The sequence below is a fragment of the Egretta garzetta genome, unplaced genomic scaffold (assembly GCF_000687185.1).
Source record: "Egretta garzetta isolate BGI_Z169 unplaced genomic scaffold, ASM68718v1 scaffold307, whole genome shotgun sequence".
Classification (NCBI taxonomy): Eukaryota; Metazoa; Chordata; class Aves; order Pelecaniformes; family Ardeidae; genus Egretta; species Egretta garzetta.
This window is the reverse complement of record NW_009260294.1, coordinates 865,691-887,665: the sequence shown is the minus strand read 5'-3', so window position 1 is coordinate 887,665 and position 21,975 is coordinate 865,691. Positions and strand designations below refer to the sequence as shown.

Genomic DNA, 21,975 nt, shown 5'->3' with positions numbered 1-21,975 from the left:
AGCTGGCGGAGACGTACAGCACCTGCAAGGGGAAAATGACTTGTTTGTGGGAGGATATATGGCTCGTTCCTCTGAACCGAGCGCCCGGGGGGACCCTCAAACATGCCAAGTATCGCCCCGTCTCTCCACCCGATTAATAATCTCGATCGAGGTGACGCTCTGCGGCCCCGGCAAGGGAGGCATATAACACCCCCAAAGCCTCCGCAGGAGAGGCGCCACAGCGGGGACGAGGACGGGGACAGCCTGCCAGCTCGTCTTTGAATTTACAGGCATGTGGAGAGGGACTTGCACGAACATCTTGATTGACTGTTTAGGTGCCTTTTCCCGAAGATCTCGGCTGTGTGAAACTGTGGGCGGGGCGTCGCCGGCGGCACAAGCTTGCACCTAGGTTTGCTTTCCCAGCTTGCTTCCCTACCACCGTCCTCGGGAGGGGAAGGCAAAGCTCCCGAGAAACGCCAGGCTCTTAATTTAGCCAAACGCTTGGCGTTTTCGCTGTGGGCGCCGCGGCGGCGGCAGAGAAGGCCACAAGTAAATAGATCGAGAAAAATCTATCAAACGGAATGAAAAAGCCGCCTTCTCCAAGAACATTTTAATTCCCTTCCTTCCCCCCCCTCCCCCCGTTCTTTGCCAAGCGTAAGTCAGCGCCGTGGACCGGAGCTGCCGAGCCCCCGCGCGCATCTCGGAGCGGGGAGGATGGGAGCCAGGCAGGAAATAAATAATGGAAACGACCGCGTTGTGTTTTCAAGGCACTTGTAGGATTTACAGCTGCTTATCCAAATGTTCTCTTCCCTGCGTGCTGGCTTCGCCGTCTCCGGCTGTTTCTCTTCTTCCCCGTGTGTGCTGCGGCCCCTCTCCCCCGGCAGCGGGTGCGTACATCGCCCCGGGGATAGCTCGAGGGCGGTGCCGACAAGCCCAACTGTCAGCAAATTTTACAGCTTCATCCGAAATTCTCCGTGCGCAGTGAAGGGAGGGGGGGGCACGAAAAGCCTTGCACGGCTTGCGGAGGTCAAACGTAATGGGATTTGCGTCTGCGGCTCCGTATAAAAGAAAAAGGCAGGGCGATTTTTCTTGTGAACTTGCCGTTTCTGTGAAATCTTCAGGGGGTGCCCAACGTGGCAGCAGGGTAGCCCGGGTGCGGCTCATGCCCTCTCCATGCCGGTGGGCGCATCCCCTTTTAGGAGCTGGGATACTTGCCATACGTTGTGCCCCCACGATTGTGACCCTCTGCCTCTTCCTTTGCAGGTGTACCGTGGATGACAGGGTCACGCGGGTAGCATGGTTGAACCGCAGCACCATCCTGTACGCCGGCAATGACAAGTGGTCTATAGACAACCGCGTGGTCATCCTCTCCAACACCAAGACCCAGTACAGCATCAAGATACACAACGTGGATGTCTACGATGAGGGCCCCTACACCTGCTCCGTGCAGACAGACAATCACCCCAAGACTTCACGCGTCCATCTCATCGTGCAAGGTAGGTCTTAATATGCTATTTCCAAACTGACCATTTGATATGGAAGGATGTCTGGATTTGCGAGGAGTTTGGAGGCCTTCTTGGCGATGGAGATGTAGGGGTCTGTCGCTTTGAAGGTTGAGCCACCCACCTGCATGACTCTTTGAAGGTTGAGCCACTTGCATGACGGGGAGGAGATAGACTTGTGTCGTCTCAGCCTCGCTGTGTTGTACGGTTGTCACGTGGGGCAGAGGAACTGAAATTGGGGTTGGCGTCCTCCTCCTTCTCCCCCCTTGCCTGTCCCTGCTGTGGATTTGACCCATCCCTGCTGCTTGGGACCCACGTTGCTCGATTCGCTGCCTCAGGGTGTCATCGGTAAGGTGCTCGTGCTTCAGGAGAGCCAAAAGCAAAGCACTGCCAGGCACGGTGGAGGAGCAGCCTCCAACAGCACAAGGCTCCTCAGTTTGGGGGGAGAGGGCAGAGCATGTTGAAGTCACTGCGGGTCCGCAAAAAGGCTGCTGGCACAGGGCTTTGTAGGCCAGCGCGTTGGCGTAGCAGATGCTGTTGGGTTGCGAAGCGGCGTTCCTGAGACTGCTCTGACGGGAGGATCCGGGTGCTGGTGGATCAGAAGTGCCCGTAGCACTCTGGTGGATGCCGCCTCCGGATCCTTGTGGCTTTGCACCGGCTACCGGCTTTTGTCCGGTCTCTAGATTAATTTTTCAGAGTTAGTGTTAGTTCAGGTTAGATAAAGATAATGAAAGTTTCCTAATCCTCTTAAAGAAGATTTATCTGGCTGAGTAGAAAGCTCTCGGAATACAATAAAGCATGTATAAAACTAGGACCTAATCTTTCCTTTAATTTCAAACGGCTGATGGGTATTGATTTTGCAATGAGCAAACCTGAAAAATTTCTCGGCCTCGACATGTCTCCGAGAAGCCCCCAGCATGGATATGTATGTATTTACGTATCCTTCTCATTTGGAGGAGGCAGGGTTTGATTGCAGCCACCCACCCACGCGGTTTTCCTGCCAGGTCTCGGTGGGAGCCCGAGCACCGCTCGCCTCAGGAAGAGGGGAGCGGGGGACCACCGGGAGCATCCCCTCCATCCCCTTCTGTGGGGCCCCTCCCTCTCCCCCTTTTTGAGTTGGGCGAGAGCCATCCATCTGCGAAGTTTAATCTGTTTATCCTGTCTGCTCTCTAATCGTGCTAATCCATCCAGTCAACACCAGTGAAGTATCCGAGTGCTTTGTGCCTAATGAGATAAAGCGAACCGGCAGCGGTGCTCAGCACCCGCCTCCCTTGCCCCTTTTTCGGAGCGGGGCCTGCGATGCGGACGCTTGCCGGGCTTGGGCGAGCAAAGGCAAGGGATAGTTTGCATCCGGAGTGATGGTCCGGTGGCGAGGTGTTCCTAAATGAGCTAGGAAAAGTTTTCCTCTGGTGCGAGCAAGCGGTGGCGAATTGCCCCCACCGCACCAAGGGCTGTGGTTGTCGGCTGTGTTGCATCTCTGCAGGGATGTGTGGTTCCGCAGGCTGAGCTCAAGCAGACCACGCTCAGAAGTTCCTCCGTTAATGCGCTAAGCTCGAGCCGCGTGGTTTGCCTGTGTCGTTATGCCGAGAAAATCCATCTGTCGATTCCAACTTGCTGTCCCAGAAAAGCAAATCCTTCCTTGCTCTGTTCTCACTTCACCACCAGCGGAGTTGCCTGGTGGCTAAAACACGCTTGCCAGTGGCTGGGACCGAGTGGCTGCTTGCGTGCTGGGGAAGAGCCAGTTTTCTCCAGGGGTGAATAATACATAACCCTTGGTTCTGTGCTGGGAGGAAAGGAGCCCTTTTCGTAGAATCACAGAATCATGGAATGTTTTGGGTGGGAAGGGACCCCTAGAGGTCACCCAGCCCAACCCCCCTGCAGGAGCAGGGACACCTTGAACCACATCAGGTTGCTCACAGCCCCATCCAACCTGGCCTGGAATGTTCCCAGGGATGGGGCCTCCACCCCCTCTCTGGGCAACCCCTGCCAGGGTTTCACCACCCTCACTGGAAAGAATTTCTTCCTTAGATCCAGCCTAAGCCTACCCTGGTTCAGTTTAAAGCCATCCCCCCTTGTCCTGTCACACCTGTCCCTGCTAAAAAGCTTGTCCCCCCCTTTCCTATGGGCCCCCTTTAAGCACTGAAGTACTTTTCCAAGGATGCATTTGGTGCTGGCTGTGCATGCAAGCAGAGCACACACTTTGTAGGGAAGGAATAAAGCCCTGTTTCTGTCGTAGCTCTCCTGCCCTTAAATACTGGCCTTAAAAATGAGGTTTGGGGTCCTCCTCCACCAGGGAGGCAGCCGTCCCAGCAGCGAGGGCCGGAGGACCAGCAGGGATGGCCACGCACGCCCTGGCGTCACACCTCGCCCGTGCCAGCTGGCCAGCGAGCAGGCAGTAATGACCAGTTAGCAACCGTGTTCAGGTCAATTAATTTATATTTGTATTTTGCAAAACTAAAAGTTGGCCAGATAGAATATTGATTCTTTGTCCCCGTATTCAATCGGGTTTTAATTGCGCTACTGCGGGGTCTGGCCTTCCCTCCTAGCAACCCGGCGATAAATCTGCCAGGGACTCGCAGTCAACAGTAAATGTGTCTCTTAGTGTCGTTATTAATACGTCTTTTGGATCGGTTCATTGCAGCAGCCGTTAACAAGGGCTTATAAGAGCGTAGATGGCAGGGAGCCAGGTTTTTTTTTTTTTGTCTCCATTTTCCTCTTTTTTTTTTGGGGCTACCTCGTGACGATGGGACAGACGCTTTCAGGGACATGCGCGGTGCTCATAGCACGCTGGGAGAGTTACCAATGTAGAGAAAAAGGGCATTTAATCTTGTGTAAGTAGAAGATGAGCCACCTCATCCTCCTCTTGCTTTGTGGAGGATGCTATGACCCCCCTCAAAGCCCAGCTCAGCTCCCGGGGAGGTGGAAGCCTATGGGAATGAGCTGGAAGACCTTACCACATCCGTCGTGGTTTCGGTGCAAGGAGGGGGGTAGCTGTGCCTCCTTGCTGGGGGCTGTTTCAGGGCATGGGGTGTTCTTCAGTCTGAAAAGTGGAGCTCAGGGTCAATGTTTTGGTCAAGGCTGGGGCTTTTGGGGCTTTTTGTCCTTCTCATAGCGGAGAGGAGGCTGTATGTGCTGAGGCAGCGGCGTTTTGGGATCCCTGCGCCACGTGGCACCCTGTCTGGCGGAGATCTCGGTGTTGAACGTCGATACTGGCCATTGCTCCCTAATAGCGGGCTTTGGTATTCCTCAGATGTCCTCTGTTTCTGATTTATTTAGAGAACCCTCCTCTGTACAGCCTTAATCCTACTCGCCATAGATTTTTCATTAAAACCTCTCCCGGCTGTCGGCATTGTTACTGTTAGTTTCTGGTGGGTGCAATCCATTTTCCCGTCTCGGTGTCACGCCGCTTCCCTCGCCCCGGCAGCCAGGGTGGGGTTGGAAGGACCTCGGCCTTTGCTGGCCGTAGCGAGGTTGTGGTGGTGCAGTTTCTGAGTAAGGATGCTCTCCCGGCGCCAGTCCCGCATCCCTTCTCGCATCTGCTGCCTCTCGAAAGCAGCGCCCACCCACGCGTAGCTTTTCAGCAAGTGTCTCGAAAGCAAATTGAGTCTTTATTTTTCCTTTTTTCCCCGATAACAACCGGCTCTTGGAGCAACCCTCCCCTGCCCCGTGCCGGCCCTGTTGAGCTCTTCTTCCCTGACGTAGACCGTGCTCCAGGCTCCCCTCAGCACCACAGATTTCACGATGGCCGTGGTTAAGCTTGCTTTTATCAAGCTACCTTTGATATCCAGGCAGGAGCTGAGGCTGCGATACTTATTAAAACCTTACCAGGAGGCTGCGCGGTGTACGGTGAGCTCCCCTCGGGGAGCGGCTCAGCCTTCTTCGGTTGTCGTAGGAAAGACCTGATAATAGGCTCTAAACATAGAACGTGCTTATATATTAAGTGCTTAGTATTTAGAGGCTGGGGAGTTTGGCGTAAGGGGGTGTACGTGGTGTGCAGAAGCAGCTCAGCCTGGAGAAGGGAAGGGGTGAGAGGCAGCGATGGAGGCTGTGACCCCCAGCGCGGGCTCGCCTCCCTGCTTGGGAGGTTCATCGGCGCTTGGGATACTTACCCCTTACCGGGTGTTTAGGGGTGGTTTGCTTTTTTTTGTCTACCTAAGAAACAAGGTGATAGTGAGGAAAAGAGATGGTGAATGGGAAATGTGATGCAAAACGTCCGATACAAAATGTTGCCAGAGGTTTGCGCTGCTTCGCGTGGCACGCTGGACTGGCAGGGTTTGCCATACGTCTCGGATGGAGGGTTTGCAGGAATGGTGAAGGTAGGTCTTGGGGCACATCTCTGTCTTGCTGTGGTGTCTCACATGGTGTCCAAAGTCCTTCGATGAACCTGTAGGTGCTGCTCACTATGGTGTGGTTCCCCAGGGGGTTGACTGCCCTCCACCCTGCTGGCAGCAGCAAGAGGTCTCGAAAGGCTGAGGGCTCAGCCCAGGTCCTCTGGACCTGCCCAAGCTCATCTCTTGGCATTTTGGGAACAAGTGCACAAATATTACTGGGTGGTGGCTGAGATCTGGGGCAGCACGGCCATGGGCGGAGGAGACTCCCTTGCATGTGTTTCTTCCCTCTTGGCATTGAAGCTGCTCCCAAGGCCAGGCAGCAAAGGGGCCGGTGACATTCGGATGGGTGCTGTATCCGAGCAGGTCTTCCCCTTTGCCGCACCTTTGGGTCTAACCACGTGTTCTGTTGATGACTCTGTTAGGAAGCTCGGCTCTGCAAGCCCTCTCCGTGCTGGGTTAATCGTCCCGGCCGGGAAAAGTGATACAGTTAATTGGAGTGGGAAACTCTCCCGGAGGTCGGGCTTATAGTGGTGGGGATGGAGTGCAGGGAAATAAAAAGGAAATCAAAGGGCTGTTAAGAGGAAATGGAAAAAATCACTTAGGCTGGAAAGACGTCTTCCCAGCAGGAGCGAGAGCCTAAAACACATAATGTCCGTGGCATTTAAAGTAATGTTTCACACTTCCTTCTCCGAGGGTATGTGAGCGGGCAAGGAAGGAAGGGAAAGGAAAGGGGCCCAACCCAGGCAGAGCAGTTTGTTTAGCTGGATGCACAAGAGGGGCAAAATGCAACCGCAAGCAAGCGCAGAGGAAAAATCAATTAGCACAAGCTCCATTAGGAAGAGTCAGGGGGAGATGCTCGGGAGGAGCAGGGGTTGGTTTTTTTTTTTTTGTTCCGAGGCAGGGGGCCTTTGAAAGCTGCTGCTTTGGGAAACAAAAGCCTTGGTGAGCGGTGAAAACCTGATGTGATTCGTAAGCGTCGCTCCGCCAGGGCTTTGCGTCGGCGCTGCCGCTCGGTGCCTCTCCTCTCCGTGCCTGCAGACTCCCCGGCAGGCGTCCGGGGAATAAATGTGCTCGTAGTGCCCGCAAACGGGTGAGGAGACCCTGGCCCTGGCGGGTTGCAGGGAAACGCTTTCCTTTCCCCCGAGGCAGAAACAGGTTGGGATGCAGCATCTGGGCCTGGCGTGTGTTTGCAGGAGCAGGAGCAGAGCTATCCGGGGCTGCTCCGGGGGCTCACCCAGGGGTCTTGATGCCTTTCGATCAGTGCGCCCCTCTCTTTAGCTGTTGTGAGCCTGTAAGGGTGATGGCAGGGTGCTTGAGGGCATGTGAGTTGTGACGCGGATGGCAGCGGGAGGTGATGGGTGCCACCACCCCTGCGGGCAGGACCATCACGGGGCCTCTCCTTCATGCTCCCGCAGAGCTGCCTCCAGCCCGTGGCAGAGAGAGCAGTCCCAGAGGATGCGGGGATTTGGTGGCCTGCAGCACCTCGGCTGGACCGGGGTGGCACAGGCTGAGGTCGCGGCTGTTTGGCCAGGAATTGGGTCAGTGATGAGCTCAGCAGGTGGCTCAGTGGGAAGGAGCCCTGATTTTGGAGAGTGATAACCGGGGTCACGAAAGGTGTTGACCAATATCTACTGAGTCTTGTCTAGCATAGAGAGTTGTGTTCCCATGGAAGGAAAGGAGCACCTACGAAAAGCAATGTAGACTGGTGTCCTGGGATGGGAAAAGGCTCAAAAGGAGCAACCAGACCCCTATGTCACCCTTCCTCCCTCCCTGAAGAAATGGAGGGTGGGCAAGACAGCAAAGATGGCCCAACAGGGGAGATGCATCGGCGACTGGCAGCGATGCATTCAAAGCCGAGGCATGCCCAGAGAAAATCTTGAAGGAATAGCAATGATTGAAGGAAAAAGCAACCGTCGGGGCAATGAAAGACAAGAAGAGAAGCCCAGAGACTTGTAGAACAAAGGGAAGAGAGAAGCAAACGTGCGCACAGAAAAGCACTGAGCATCAAAAGAGAGGGAGGCGGCAAAGGGGGGAGATGGAAGAGTAATGAAGGAGTGACGCGGCTGGACCGGGGTGGCACAGGCTGAGGTCGCGGCTGTTTGGCCAGGAATTGGGTCAGTGATGAGCTCAGCAGGTGGCTCAGTGGGAAGGAGCCCTGATTTTGGAGAGTGATAACCGGCGTCACGAAAGGTGTTGACCAATGTCTACTGAGTCTTGTCTAGCAGAGAGTTGTGTTCCCATGGAGGGAAAGGAGCACCTACGAAAAGCAACAGGAAGGAGCCCTGATTTTGGAGAGTGATAACCGGGGTCACGAAAGGTGTTGACCAATATCTACTGAGTCTTGTCTAGCATAGAGAGTTGTGTTCCCATGGAAGGAAAGGAGCACCTACGAAAAGCAATGTAGACTGGTGTCCTGGGATGGGAAAAGGCTCAAAAGGAGCAACCAGACCCCTACGTCACCCTTCCTCCCTCCCTGAAGAAATGGAGGGTGGGCAAGACAGCAAAGATGGCCCAACAGGGGAGATGCATCGGCGACTGGCAGCGATGCATTCAAAGCCGAGGCATGCCCAGAGAAAATCTTGAAGGAATAGCAATGATTGAAGGAAAAAGCAACCGTCGGGGCAATGAAAGACAAGAAGAGAAGCCCAGAGACTTGTAGAACAAAGGGAAGAGAGAAGCAAACGTGCGCACAGAAAAGCACTGAGCATCAAAAGAGAGGGAGGCGGCAAAGGGGGGAGATGGAAGAGTAATGAAGGAGTGAGGGCACGGAGAGGGGGAAGGTCTGGAAAGAGGAAGAGCCCAACCGGTGGGAAGAGAACAGCATGCACTGCCGAGGTGGGAGCAGGCACTGTCCTTAAAGTGGCCGGGGTGAAGTGCTAACCCGAAATCCAGCCGGAGGAGGGACAGGACGGGGAGCACCCAGAGCGCGTCCTTGGGCTCCCGTTCTTGAGGCTTCTCAAGCTCGGTGGAAAGGAGCCGGCGGGAGCAGAGGCATTGGGATGTGCCACAGGGACTGGGAGCCAACGGAACAAAAGCGCGGTGGCAGCTGATTAATTACTGCAAAAAGCGAAAATGGGGAAGAGGGGGGAGAACGGGAGAAATTGTTTCCCCATTATATTTCCGAACAGAAAAAACGTTTTAGCCCGCGCACAAATAGCTCCCTGGGAAGCACTCTCACTTCCTAATTGTTCATAAATTTACTGACAGGTGGTTACGCAGTAGGTATAACACTCGGAGTTGTGGTTTTATTGCTTTCCCAGTCTCAAGACGAAAACCTGGAGAAAAAGGGTGCGCGGCGTGCGGTCGGGAGATTCATTTGTCTTCGTCCCGTTCGCGGTCGGTCCCTGGCACAGCCAGGTTTTGCTTTCGCTCGGGTGGAGGGGTCCGTGCCGGCATGTTGATCCCTTGGCTTGTAACACGTCTCACGGTGTCACAGTCAAACTATGCATGGTCTTGTGCAATGCTCCCGGGCTCTGAAGGCCCTGTAGGGAGGTTGTTTTGGGTGGGTTTTTAATCTTTCCTCCCTCTGCGAAGGTTTACTGCGGCTGTCCCCTGCACCCTGAAACCTAAGATCAGTTCGAGGCAGGGAACCACATCCATTTGTATGGGTGCTCCCCAGCTGGGGGTGCATGCCCGGTCTCTTCTTTAAGGGCATCAGCCCCAAGCAGGAGCTGTTCTTGGGGAGATCTTGTACCAGTGGTGCCTTCAGCAGACACGCAGGGACAGACTGGAGGCCGCTGGTGCAATCCCACCATGCTTCGCATCCGCAAAGGAGATGGAAAGCACAAGCAAAATGTGAGCCTTCAGCATATTTGCCTTCTTTGTGCTGACTTTCTGAACGCTAATGAGTCCCCGTGCGGTGACACCTCTGACAGCTCTATCCTGCCTATGGCAGAGCCGGAGGCACGTGGGGCTATAGGCGGCTGGGGAGGGAGGTGGCACGAGCTCCATGTCACCCATCAGAGGTCATGGGGCCCCTGCGGCAGCTGGAGGGGTTAAGGAACAGCGTGAATGCTGCATCTCCACACAACAGGAGGTGTCTGAGAAGGTGCCAGGGCAGGAGCATGGCCCACCATAGGTGGGACGGTGCCCGTGGAGGCTGTCATCTCCCCACAGAGTGCTGAGGATGAGCTGTCCCCTACGGGGACCTGTCCTGCAAGCAGAGGTGGGCAAGCGGCTGCTGTCCGGCGGTTTGCAGAGCCCCTGGGTGTCCATCTATCCTGTATGTGTAGGAAGAGGTCTCTTTTAATGGATTAGGAGCTAACGACGTGGAGGAGGGACATCAGTCACCTGTGTCAGCCATGGTGCTCGCGCAGGCTCTCCGCTCCCAGGCACGCAGCGGGTAATGATCTGGCAGCTAAAAATAGTCCAGGGCCGCGATGGCGAGCGCCTCCGGTAGGGATGGGCGCCAAGGAGCGGCCGGGCGATGAGTCAGCCTGCGCGTGTGTGTCAGCCTCACGCGTGGGCAGCGCTCGCGTGGCCATTACCCACCCACTGGCTTAGCCAGAGGGAGGCAATCCTGCCCGGGCTTTTTTCCCGACTACGGCACGTGGCCATGGCCAACCCTACAGGGCTATTTGCAGCCCCCAGTTCATGAAGGAGGGTGGGCACGGTGTCTCATGGTCCCCATGAGCGGTGGCAGAAACCAGCACGCGCCCGGGCCCTATGGAGAGCGTGAATCGGTGCTTCGGGCGGTTCGGGTCTCGAGTGGTAAAGGAAAGAGATAAATCATGGGCTTATTGTTATTGAATTTAGTGGCATCGCTTTCACATTCAATTTCTCTCGCCGGCTTTCCAAACAAACAAGAAATTACAGTGCAAATGTATTTTTTGGCCTACCAAACATTATGCATTAACTTACCCGTGATTAATATTACGTGGAGTCGATGAAATCCTCCACGGGCCGCTCGCCGCTCCGGCGAGACCGCGCTGCTCCTCGCTTCCTCGGGATTTATTTTGTAGTCAATTTGCTTGCAGTTGTAGTCTTTTACAAGGCAGGCAGGACTGTGGATAAGGGCGGATAGGGACCGTGCACCACTGCATTGCCTTTTTCCCCAGAAGGTGAGCGTCTTGCCCCCCTATCCAGCAGGCTGGGGGTTGGGGAAGGCCCCCGCAGGGAGCGATGGCTGCATCCATCCACGGCGCAACCCCGGCAGCCCCCTGGGAATCCACGGCACGGCTGCCGAGAGCTGCTTGATTTGGGTGGGCATCTCACATGTGGGGGCTTCTCCCTGTCCTGGTATTACTGCAGTCGAGAGCGTCTCACCCTTTTTCCTTAGCTTTTGTATGATTGGGCATGTCGTGACATGCGCGAGGGCTAACGGGAGCTGCTCAGAGGAGCAAGCTCTTATAAAGTGTATTATGTGCAGGAGGAAGTGTTAACCCAGTACTCAGCCCTGTGCTCGCCACTTCTCCAGCGGTCAGTATGTTCACCCAGCGATCGGTTCTTATCCTCTGTATACATATCATAGAATCATAGAATGTTTTGGGTGGGAAGGGACCCCCAGAGGTCACCCAGCCCAACCCCCCTGCAGGAGCAGGGACACCTTGAACCACATCAGGTTGCTCACAGCCCCGTCCAACCTGGCCTTGAATGTTCCCAGGGATGGGGCCTCCACCCCCTCTCTGGGCAACCCCTGCCAGGGTTTCACCACCCTCACTGGAAAGAATTTCTTCCTTAGATCCAGTCTAAATAGCCTCTATAGAGGCTGTCATAACTACTGGGTATGCATAGGGGATGTAGGGCAGGGGGAGGTTACCCCCGCTTTGGTAAATGTAGAAAAATCAGAGGTTATTGCTGTCAACACGTAAATGAATAGAAATAGCATCTGCAGTCGCTCTGGTATCAGCAGGGCTCTTCATCCCGGCCTTCCAGGGACCAGGAGGGCTCTCGGGGGGAGATGGGAGGGCATTTAGCCTCCGTGCCCGGGGATGATCCTAAGAAGTCCCCGCCTCGTGGTATTTATACAGGGACTGGCTGCGGGCTTATTTTATCCATACAGTCATATTTGCTGCCAGGCTCATCCCGCCTGCCAGCACTCAGGTCCCGTCTGCTGACGGCCATATCCCAGCTCCCACCCACTCCTCCCACAGGATTAAGTCCCTCCACGGCGAAGCCGGCACGCCCTTGAGACGCTGTCCTCGACAGCCCGGCTGGTGGGATCTATAGAAATGTAATCAAGGTTCTTAGATGTCCTTCTCCACGTCCTGGTAACCTCGTAGGCAACGATCGCCATCATGGCAGGGTCCCCAGGCTCTCCACGGGCATCCCTCTGCACATCCCCCCACCGCACCCCCCTGCTGGCTCTCAGGGGCGTTTCTGATGGGATATCAGGGCAGGCAGCGGCTTTGGGGCTGTGGCCAGGGGGTTTGGGAGGTGCCGTTCTCCCCTGCGAGACCCGCTGGCATGTCTGCCCGTGTGTTGGCATCCTTTGCTGGCTTGATTTGTGTGGCTTGGTGTTTGTCAGATGGGAGCACTGGGGCCATGGTGGTTATTGGTAGTGGTGGTTTTTGCGCGGGAGTGAAGGTGTTTCTGTGCCTGGGAGGGGGACGGGCTCACATCTGTGTCCAGTTTTTGCATGTCGCTTTGTACTTGTGGTTTGGGATGGGAAAGGGATGCTGGGGGAGGGCTGAGAGGGTGAGGATGCTCCGGCAAGCCCAGAATCCCAGCATGGCAGGGGTTGGAAGGGCCCTCGGGAGCTCACCCAGTGCCACCCCCCTGCTCAAGCAGGCTCACCCAGAGCAGGGGGCACAGGACAGCGTCCAGGCGGGGGTTGAAGATCTCCAGAGAAGGAGACTCCACAGCCCCCCTGGGCAGCCTGGGCCAGGGCTCGGTCACCCTCACAGTCAACAAGTTTGATGAGATCCCCTCTCAGCCTTCTCTTCTCCAGGCTGAACAAGCCCAGCTCCCTCAGCCTTTCCTCACAGGGGAGATGCTCCAGTCCCCCCATCATCCTTGTTGCCCTCCTCTGGACTCTCCCCAGGAGTTCCTCATCTTTCTTGAACCGGGGAGCCCAGAACTGGACCCAGTGCTCCAGGTGGGGTCTCCCCAGGGCAGAGCAGAGGGGGAGGAGAGCCTCCCTTGCCCTGCTGGCCACGCTCCTCTTAATGCACCCCAAAAAACCCTAAAAGCCCTGGCTTTTACTCCCTGCGTGTGTGTCAGGTTGGGAGAGTGTGCCCTTGTCCTTGGGGTGTTGCTGGAGGACAGTCAGGTGGTGATCGTCCTGGGGGACAGCCTTGACAGAGCCCATCTTTGCCCCGGCCCAGACAGTGACAGAGTCCTGGCTCTGCTCAGCACCCCGTTCCCTGCCCACAGGGAGGGAGAGGAGCTCCAAGTACGCGGGGCTGCTCGAGCGAGTGTTTGGGGTTGGTGTGAGCTGTTAGTCTGTACTGGGAGCAGGCTGTGAGAAGCAGATAATGTCTGCGCAATGGGGTTTGGACTTTTTTTTTTTTTTGTCCCCCTGTAATCCGCATAGCCCCTTAGGGAGCACGAAGTGTTGAGCAGGGGGTCATCCCGGAGGAGCGCCGTGAGGCAGGGGTCACGCTGGGGTTTTGCAGGCACTCTGCATTGTGGTCTGTGTCCCGCTCTCTGGGTTTTGTCGGTAAGAGCCACCGAGGGAGACACAGACACCTCCCGTGTCGCCCAGTGTCCCCTACCACCATTGAGAGCAGGGGGAGGCTTCCTGGGGTCTCAGCATCTGCTAATGGTGCCACTGTCATCTCAGAGCAAAACTGCTCGTGGGGAGGGACGGCTTGCAGGCTCATGAGTGGGCGGGAAAAAAACCCTTCCCAGTTGTGGGAAGGCTCGTCATGGACACTGTTGTTCCTTGGGGGTGGTGTTGGTGAAGGGGAGAGGTGCAAGGCTGCTGGTAATAGGGGTAAGGTCTCCTTGTCGGCAGCCTTCCTGCAGCAGAGCTGTCGGAGCCGGGCAGCTCTGCTCCGAGCGTTAACTACATTTTCCAGCAGTCGCCAGCACACGCTTTTCATTTTTGGATTGCCACTTTCCCCTGAAGGACTCCGGCAATCTCCCTCTGCTGTAACAGACTGTACTTCTATATTAACGTGTCAAGTTGCTGGGAAATTTAGTACCATGCAAGGCCCATCGGGCCGTGGAGAGTGCGCCACGTCTTTGCCGCCGCTTGTCCCGCTGCGCCGCCTCTTCCGTGCCAGGGAGGGAGGCGGTTGGGAGAGTGGGTGCGGGAGAGCCTGGCCGGGAGCGAAAGGCTGGCTTGGGGGGTTGTTTTCTTTAACCCTGGCAGCTTAGACAGAGCTCCTCAAGGGTGTTCTTACCCAGCCTGGTCAGTTTGGGCAATGATACAGCAGCCCCACGTCCTCTTCCCGGCAGTGCTAGTGGTGACCATGGTGGTTTTCAGGTGATCACCCCCTCAGCAGAGCCCTCAGTGCAAGGGTTGGGCAATCCCACGTGAACGGGGGCTCTTGGCATGTTGCGTGCTCAGGGAGGGGGCGTGGGAGTGGTGTTCGGTTTGGGTGGGTTGGTTCACACAGAATCACAGAATCCCAGCATGGCAGGGGTTGGCAGGGCCCTCGGGAGCTCACCCAGTGCCACCCCCCTGCTCAAGCAGAGCAGGGGGCACAGGACAGCGTCCAGGCGGGGGTTGAAGATCTCCAGAGAAGGAGACTCCACAGCCCCCTGGGCAGCCTGGGCCAGGGCTCGGGCACCCTCCAAGTCAACAAGTTCTTCCTCCCATTCAACTGGAACCTCTTGTGCTTCAGTCTGTGCCCATTACCCCTTGTCCTGGCGCTGGGCAGCACTGGGAAGAGTCTGGCTCTATCCTTGTGACATCCACCCTTAAGTTATTTGTATGCGTTGATGAGGTTCATACAGCCTTGTTCGCTCCTCGGGGCACAGACCCTTTTTGGGGCCGCGTCCAGCAGCCCGGAGCACTGGGAAGCGGCATCAGCGTGCAGGCTTTAATTGCTTTTTGCCAGGGCTGGGGATATTTATGGGTGCAGAGATTGCCAAGTTATTTATTAGATGGAGTATCTGGGGATAGAGTAATATAAATCACCGTGGCCGGTATTGAATGGAGCAGACGCTCAGTAATTTAAACAGCTTTAATAAATATGCTAAAATATGAGCCTTGTCGCGGACTATAACGAGAGACGGTTACTGGGGGCTCAGCCATGGTGCTGGGGGGGCGGGGGGGGGAAACAGCATTTCTGGCCCCTGCTCAGTGCAGGGGACCCATGCTCAGCTCTGGTCCAAGATCATAGAATCACTTTGGTTGGAAAAGACCTTTGAGATCATCGAGTCCAACCTTTAACCTAACCCTGCCAACCCATGCTGGTTTGGAGACGTGGGATCAGCAACCGAACAGGGCGATGGGGTGGATGCTGGGTGCCAGGGTGGGTCTTGCAGGGGGGGGCTTCCCAGCAGCATGCGGGCGGCTGGTGAGCTGGTGTTGACGGTGCCTCCGCTCTTCTGTGTGTCTTGCAGTTCCCCCCCAGATCGTCAACATCTCGTCAGACATCACCGTGAATGAGGGCAGCAGCGTGACCCTCATGTGCCTGGCCTTTGGGAGACCAGAACCCACCGTCACGTGGCGGCACCTCTCCGGAAAAGGTGAGACCACATCGAAGGCTTGGTGGATGAGCCACCCGGGTGCAAGGAGGGGTCTTGCCCAGCCCACATGGGATGGATGGATGTCCCCGTAGAGGTGGCTGGGGTGGCATGAAGGTGGTTCATGGTTTGCTGGTGTCTGTTGTGGAGGGTAGAGGTGTTGGCCCTTTGGTGTGTCCTGGTATGAGGGTGAAGATGCTTATTAAGGGGTGTTCCAGGTTTCCTGGATGAAGGGTGACAGTGCCATGCGTTCGGGATGTCTCCCAGGGCAGGGCTTTGTGAGTGAGGACGAGTACCTGGAGATCACGGGCATCACGCGGGAGCAGTCCGGCGAGTACGAGTGCAGTGCCGTCAACGATGTGGCTGTCCCGGATGTGCGGAAAGTCAAAGTCACTGTCAACTGTGAGCGCAAGGGATGGGGGAATCATGGGGGTGGGAGGGTGGGTGCGCGTGGAGCCTGGCGTGACACTCCACGATGTCTCCGCAGACCCACCGTACATCTCGAACGCCAAGAACACGGGCGCCTCGGTGGGCCAGAAGGGCATCCTGCAGTGTGAGGCCTCGGCTGTCCCCGTGGCGGAGTTTCAGTGGTTCAAGGAGGACACCAGGTGAGGGGCTGCAGAGGGGGAGGTGCCACATCACCCCTGGGGCCAGAGGGTGGCGGGGACCACCGAGGGCTGGGGTCTGCTCATGTCAGAGGGTCTGAGCACTTGGGTAAGGGCTGAAGGGTCCCAGGGACGGTGGCTCATGGAGCAGGGGGTAACCGTGGGTCAGGAGATAGGTTTCAGGACAGTACGGCGTGCTTTTGGGCAGCGTGGTGGGCTGCAGGGAGTCCGGTGGGGGATTGTGTGGGTGTCTAGTAGTGGCTGATGGGAAGGGACGAGGTGGGATGTGTTGCAGAGCCCCATTGCCTGCGTTTCCCCGCAGGTTAGCGAACGGGCTGGAGGGCGTGCGGATCGAGAGCAAGGGCCGCCTGTCGACGCTGACCTTCTTCAACGTCTCAGAGAAGGACTACGGCAACTACACATGCGTGGCCACGAACAAGCTGGGCAACACCAACGCCAGCATCATCCTGTATGGTAGGTGCCCTGGGTTTTTTTGCAGCAAGGTACAGTGAGGAGGAGGATGAAGAGAAGGAGGAGATGGCAGCGAGGCGGGCAGATGGCCTGCGACAGATCAATGGAGTGGTGGAGCAGAGCCGGCCATATTTAATGTCGTGGCCCATCGAGGCACAGAACGGCACAAGATGGGAGCGGCGAGGTCCTGCAGGGAGGATGCACCAGATGATGAGATATCGGCCCGAGCGGGCATGCACAGCCGGGTGGTGGGCACAGCGCTCGCGGGCTCACGGGTGTTTAGGGGTGCACAGCAGCCGGCCGGCAGCCGTTTGCCTTTGCGGAGTCGGGGCCATGGGCAGAGAAGAGGCTTTTGGCGTGGGCATCGCTGGAGTGCAGGGCCGAGGAGGGGCCCCGGGCCAGGTGAGCATGCGCTTCGGGTGCACAGTGCGGGGTTTTTCATGGGTGTCTTGCTGGCAGGACTGCCGGCAGTTGTCATGTTGTTGTGTTGGACTGGGAGTTCTTGTGTTGGACTGGGATCAGCAGGTTGGGCGGCGTAAGGCGTTGAGGGCCATGGCGGGGGGTGGTTTGCATCAGGTGCCTGCAGCACCGGGGCGATCCGGGCGGCGAGGGTGGGAAGGGGTTTTTGAGGAATGGTGGGCTGGACAGCTGTCATTGAGGAAGGTGATGTGTAGCTGTGGTGAGTTCCTTGCGCGTTCTGGCAAGCTGAGGGGGCTGTCATGGGTCAAGGGCGGCCGGCTGGCAGGATCCAGCCTTCCCCTGGCAGGGCACTGGCATGAGGGAGAGGATGGAGTTGGGCGGCAGGCTCAAGGAGGCATGGAGAGCAAGCAGAGCGTCCATGCCAGCGTGGACTTCGGCAGCATCAGGGTGAACAGCGGTGGCAAAGCATTGCGCTGTGGCGGGAACCTGTGTCTTGGAGCAGACGGGGGCTGCCTCTGCTGCCCGGCTGTGGGGGACCACGGCGTGTGGTGGCGATAATAGGGAAGTGGTGGACCTGGCAGGCTCCTTGCATGGGTGTCGTGGTGCTGAGGCGTGCCCCTCGGCCTGCCCAGAGGTGCGGTCTTGTGGGTCTTGTCATGCCCTGGAGAGTGCTGGTGATTTGGGGTGGGGTGAGGTGCACGGCTTTGGCTTTAGTTGTGGGGCATTGGTGAGCCATGTGCTTCAAGGCACCTTGTTGCGTCGTAGGGCAAGAGGGAGGTGGATTCTGGCCTTTGTGGGTCATTGTAGGTGGTGAGGGGTGCTGGATGGGTGGTGATGGGGTGTAGAGTAGGGGGAATGGGCCATCACTTGTCATTGGGCAGGAGACAGTGCCTGGTATCATTCCTTGGGGAAAAGGAGAAGGGAACATATGCGTGTTTCAGGGCGGGGGGGCACGGGATAGCTGGAGAGGAGAGCTTGGATGGGGTGGAACAGCGTGAGAGTCGTCGTAACCATCTTGTGTTTTGTTCTGGGCGGTTCTGCTGGGCTCGGGTACTGTTGCACTCTCTTGTGTTTGGGTCCGGTCTGCTCAGGTCTGTTCTATCCTGCTCTCTAATCTGTTGCGTTCTACCATGCTGCTCCCTCCCACTCCGTCTCGTCCCGCTCCATTCCAATCTATTCCAGTCTATTATGGTCTGCTCTATGGCGTTCTATACTCCTCTGGTCTGTTGTGTAGCACCATTGTGCGTTCTACTCGTGTTCTGGTCTGGTTTGTAGTGGTCTGTCCTGTTCTAGCTTGTTAGGCACAGGTCTATTCTGGCCCGGTCTATCATGGTGTGTTCTAATTTGTTGTAGCCTGGTGTATTTTATTGTGCACCAGCCCACCCTGCTCCATTCCAGTCAAGTCCATCCCGCTTGAGTCTATGGCTTTTTTGCTCCGGTCTGTTCTATTGTATTTGATTTGGTCCTGGTTGGGTCTGGTCTGTTGTAATCTATGATGTTGTGTTGTTAGGGGCTGGTCAGGTCTGTTCTATTCTAATTGGGTCTCCTCTCCCCTGGCCCTGTCTCTTCCATTTGGCTCTAGGCCGTTGGGTTCTGTTCCCCACTCCTCTGTTCTGCTGTCTTGTGTTCTAATTAATTGATTGGGTGAAATCGATACGGGCTGGCCTGTTGTGTCCCGGTCCATCGTGTTTTAACCCATCAATCACACAGTTGGCTGTGCCGGGCTAGTCCACCCTAGTCAGGTCTGTTGGGTCTCCTCGTGGTCTGGTGTGTGCCACAGCCTTGTAGTTGGGCAGTAGAATCCAAAACCTGATCACACCCCCCCCAGCCCTTCCCATCTCTCCCTCACCACTTGTGTTGCCCTGTGGTGGGATGGAAAGGGCATGGGCACTGCATGAGGATAGAGTGGCCCTGTGCGTGTGTGGCACTAACTGGAAGGGTAGTGTTGCATGAGTTATGCTGGAGGCAGAGAACTTATGTCAGGAAAACAACTTTATTTCAGTAAACAAACACAGGGGTTGACCTACGCTGGGGGGGGCGAAGCGCAGGTTCCTGTGCGGCTCACAGGGAGGGGGGTGCCCCTGCTGTTCTGCTGCTTTCTGGAGAAGCGTGGCTGAGGGGGGTTTGCAGAGCCCTGGGCTGGCAAGCCCTCGTGCTTGCTCGTGTGGGCACGTCAGGGGAGGGGGTGCAGGGGCACATTGGCGAGCATGGGCATTGCCAAGAGCGTGCCTCCCAGTCATTGAGGGGTCAGGGGTTTGGGTCTGCAGTCCGGTGGCCGCATGCCTGCCGCGTCTTTGCCAAGACATGGCCTTGGGCGATAGTCCCCTGTGGCACCAGGCACCTGCTGGCCTGGCCCCAGCGTCTGTGGACACGTGACTGCTTCAGGGGTAGGGATGTGCTGGGGGGGTTGCTGCACAGTAATGGGTGGTGAAGGCCAGGAGGTTGGTCCCTGTGTAGTAGAGGTCTTCTAGGCTACTGGAGCGGTGGTTTCAAAGGGCTGGAGCTTTGCACCTCTGTATTTGCAGCCGCCTTCCTGCTTCCTCACCCCTGCCTCCCAGTGTCTGTTGGGTCTTCCCTTTCCCTGTCCCAGTGGCACTCTTGCACTTCCTCACTCTTGGTGGGAATGCCTGCTGAAAATGTGTCTCCAGCTTGTGCTGTGGCACCAGTGTGCCGGGGCCATATTGGTGTAGGTGCCTGTCAGCACGGCCGTCAGGTTGGGGTGTGTTGATGTGGCCATCTTGGGATCGGCATGGCTTCTTTGGACTGCTTGGGTTGTGGCCGCGACCTGTGTGTGTGCTCAGTGCTGTTGGCCAGGTTGAGTGTGACTTCAGCATGGAGTCATGGGGCGTCTCCCTGTTGGCTTCCGTGGCTCACTCTACTGTAACCTGTGTCTCAGGGTGCCTCTGTAATTGGGTCTTTCCCCTCTCCTGGGGTCCTTGTCCTGGTTGCGGATGGTGTCTTGGGGTGGAGTCCATGGCTCTGCGTCTTCAGCTGTGCTGTCCCTTGCCATGTGTCGCAGGATGGCCGGTTGTTCCTGTTTCTTTGGCAGTGTATTGCCATGGGTCAGCGGCCATGGGTCTCAACACCTCCCTTGGTGCGTCTGCATCTCCTGCCAAGTTGGACGCGGTGTGTCTGCCTTATGGTGCATCTGTGCATGTCTTCTTCGTGGTGAGGAGCTTCCTTCTCGATCTTGCTCTCGGTCTCTGGGTGTCTCCGTAGGCATCGCGTGTGCCCTTTGGAGTGGAGCACCCTCGCTTGCGTCTTGCGTGCCCCTGGTGAGTCTCCCAGTTGTCTTGGAGTGTCCATCTTGCCTGTCGATCTCCTCTGAGTCTGTTGTCCTCTCGCTGCATCTCTGCCTGTTCCTGGCGTGTGTGTGTGTTGACACCCGTCCATCTCCAGGGGTTTCATGGGTGTCCGGGTGCTGTTGTAGGCAATCCCTGTAGGTGTGGGGAGGTCCTGGCTGTTCCTCTGGGTGGGGCTGGGCTGTTCTTTGGTGATTTGTGACACCTGGGTGTTTGTCTCTATGGGTTGAAGACTGTGGGTGTGTCGGCACAGAAGCCATCCCAAGGTAAGAGTGAGCTTGGCTTCTCTCACTCCCCCACCCTCGGGTTCCACTTCGGTACCACCTTGGGGGATGTGCGCAGGTCCAGGACCAACGAGGTCTCCATCGCAGCGTGGGAGCTACCTGTCTGCTGCTAGGGGTGCGTGGCTCTCCAGTGGTGGGAGAGACGCCAAGGCCTCGTCCCCGGTGTGTGAGCGGACAAGTCTTCACCAGCAAACAACCAACTGCATCCTCCGGTCACCAAGGAGTTGACGGTTGCGACTTACTCACTCGTCTCCCTCAAAAGCACCCTTTGCCAATAAAGAAATGGTTTCCTCTTCACTGCTCCTGTGCACACCCACCACAAGACACCCAGAAAACAGGGAGACACCAGGATGCAATCACCCAGGGTCGCTCAGGGGCACGTGGCTGGGAGCAAGAGAGACCACACCAGCAGGTATCGGGAGGGAGGGATGGAGGCAGGTAGACAGCCAGGGACCAGGGCCATGCAGGTGCCAAGAGGTCGGAGATGATGCCCCAATGCAGCAGGGAGGGCTGAGACCCCCAATGGCACGAGGCAATGTGCACCCAGACCTGGAAAAAAGAAAAAACAAAACCAGGCTATGGAGAGAGACAGGCAAACAGGTGACAGACACCTAGGTGGAGGGAAGGGCCCCCACCCCCAAAATGGGATATGCATGGGGGGGAGAGGCAGAGAGGAACGCGCGGCGATGGGGAGAGAGGCTACGGAACCAGGGAGAACCACACGCAATGAGAGGAGAGATGGGGGAGAGGAGAGGGGAGAGGAGAGGGGAGGAGGGAGGAAGGGGAAGAGGCAAAGACAGACATGCAGAGAGACAGACAGACACGGAGATTCGGAGAGAGACACAAAGGCATGGAGGAGGGCCAGGGGGAGAGAGGGGGTCACAGAGAGGAAGGGGGGGGCAGAATGAGAGGTGGAGAGATGGCCCGAGGTGGGGGCATGGAGAGGGGGGGTGCGGGCAGAGGGGAGCAGAGATGGGGAAGGGAGGCAGAGGGACAAAGAGGGGGAGGAGGAGGGAGAAGGAGCAACCACACCACAGAGAGAGCTGGTGAGGAAGCCGTGGCGAGAGGGAGAAGCAGAGAAAGCCAAGGAGGGGGGACACCGGGATGGAGATCAAGAGAGGGTGAGATGGGGGCACAGAGACCAGGACAGAGAATGAGGCACCCAGACCGCAGCAACTACAGTAAGAGAGAGAAATGCTGGGAGGGACACGAAGGAGGACCTGGGGGCCATAAAAAAGGACGAGACAGAGAGAAGCAGAGCTACACAGAAGGCAGAGATGGGCTGGAGAAAAGGGGTGGCAGGAGACCTGGAAAAAGACACTGTCCTGGGGGCAGGGGAGGAAGAGGAGGGGGAGGCTGGTGCATGGGGAAGATGCGTGCAGATGTGGAATGGTCGGAAGGGGAGGGGGGGCACAAAAGGAGACTTGGGGAGCGACGGACACTCACAGAGGGACAGCCTGAGAGACAGAGAAAGGGAGAAGTGGGGGGGTAGGAGGCAGAGA

General features: G+C 56.9%; 1 protein-coding gene across 1 annotated transcript in view; it reads left to right on the top strand.

Annotated features, from left to right (window-relative positions):
* Positions 1–1,178: 1,178 nt before the first annotated feature.
* Positions 1,179–21,975, top strand: part of LOC104129619 (opioid-binding protein/cell adhesion molecule homolog) — a gene marked incomplete at its 5' end in the record, with an annotated part of 24,914 nt that continues 4,117 nt past the window's right edge. The window contains 5 exons of the mRNA XM_009642576.1: positions 1,179–1,475; positions 15,269–15,394; positions 15,659–15,793; positions 15,879–15,999; positions 16,319–16,470. Of these exons, the coding sequence (XP_009640871.1) occupies positions 1,179–1,475; positions 15,269–15,394; positions 15,659–15,793; positions 15,879–15,999; positions 16,319–16,470 (831 nt within the window). The remainder of the gene's footprint in view (positions 1,476–15,268; positions 15,395–15,658; positions 15,794–15,878; positions 16,000–16,318; positions 16,471–21,975) is intronic.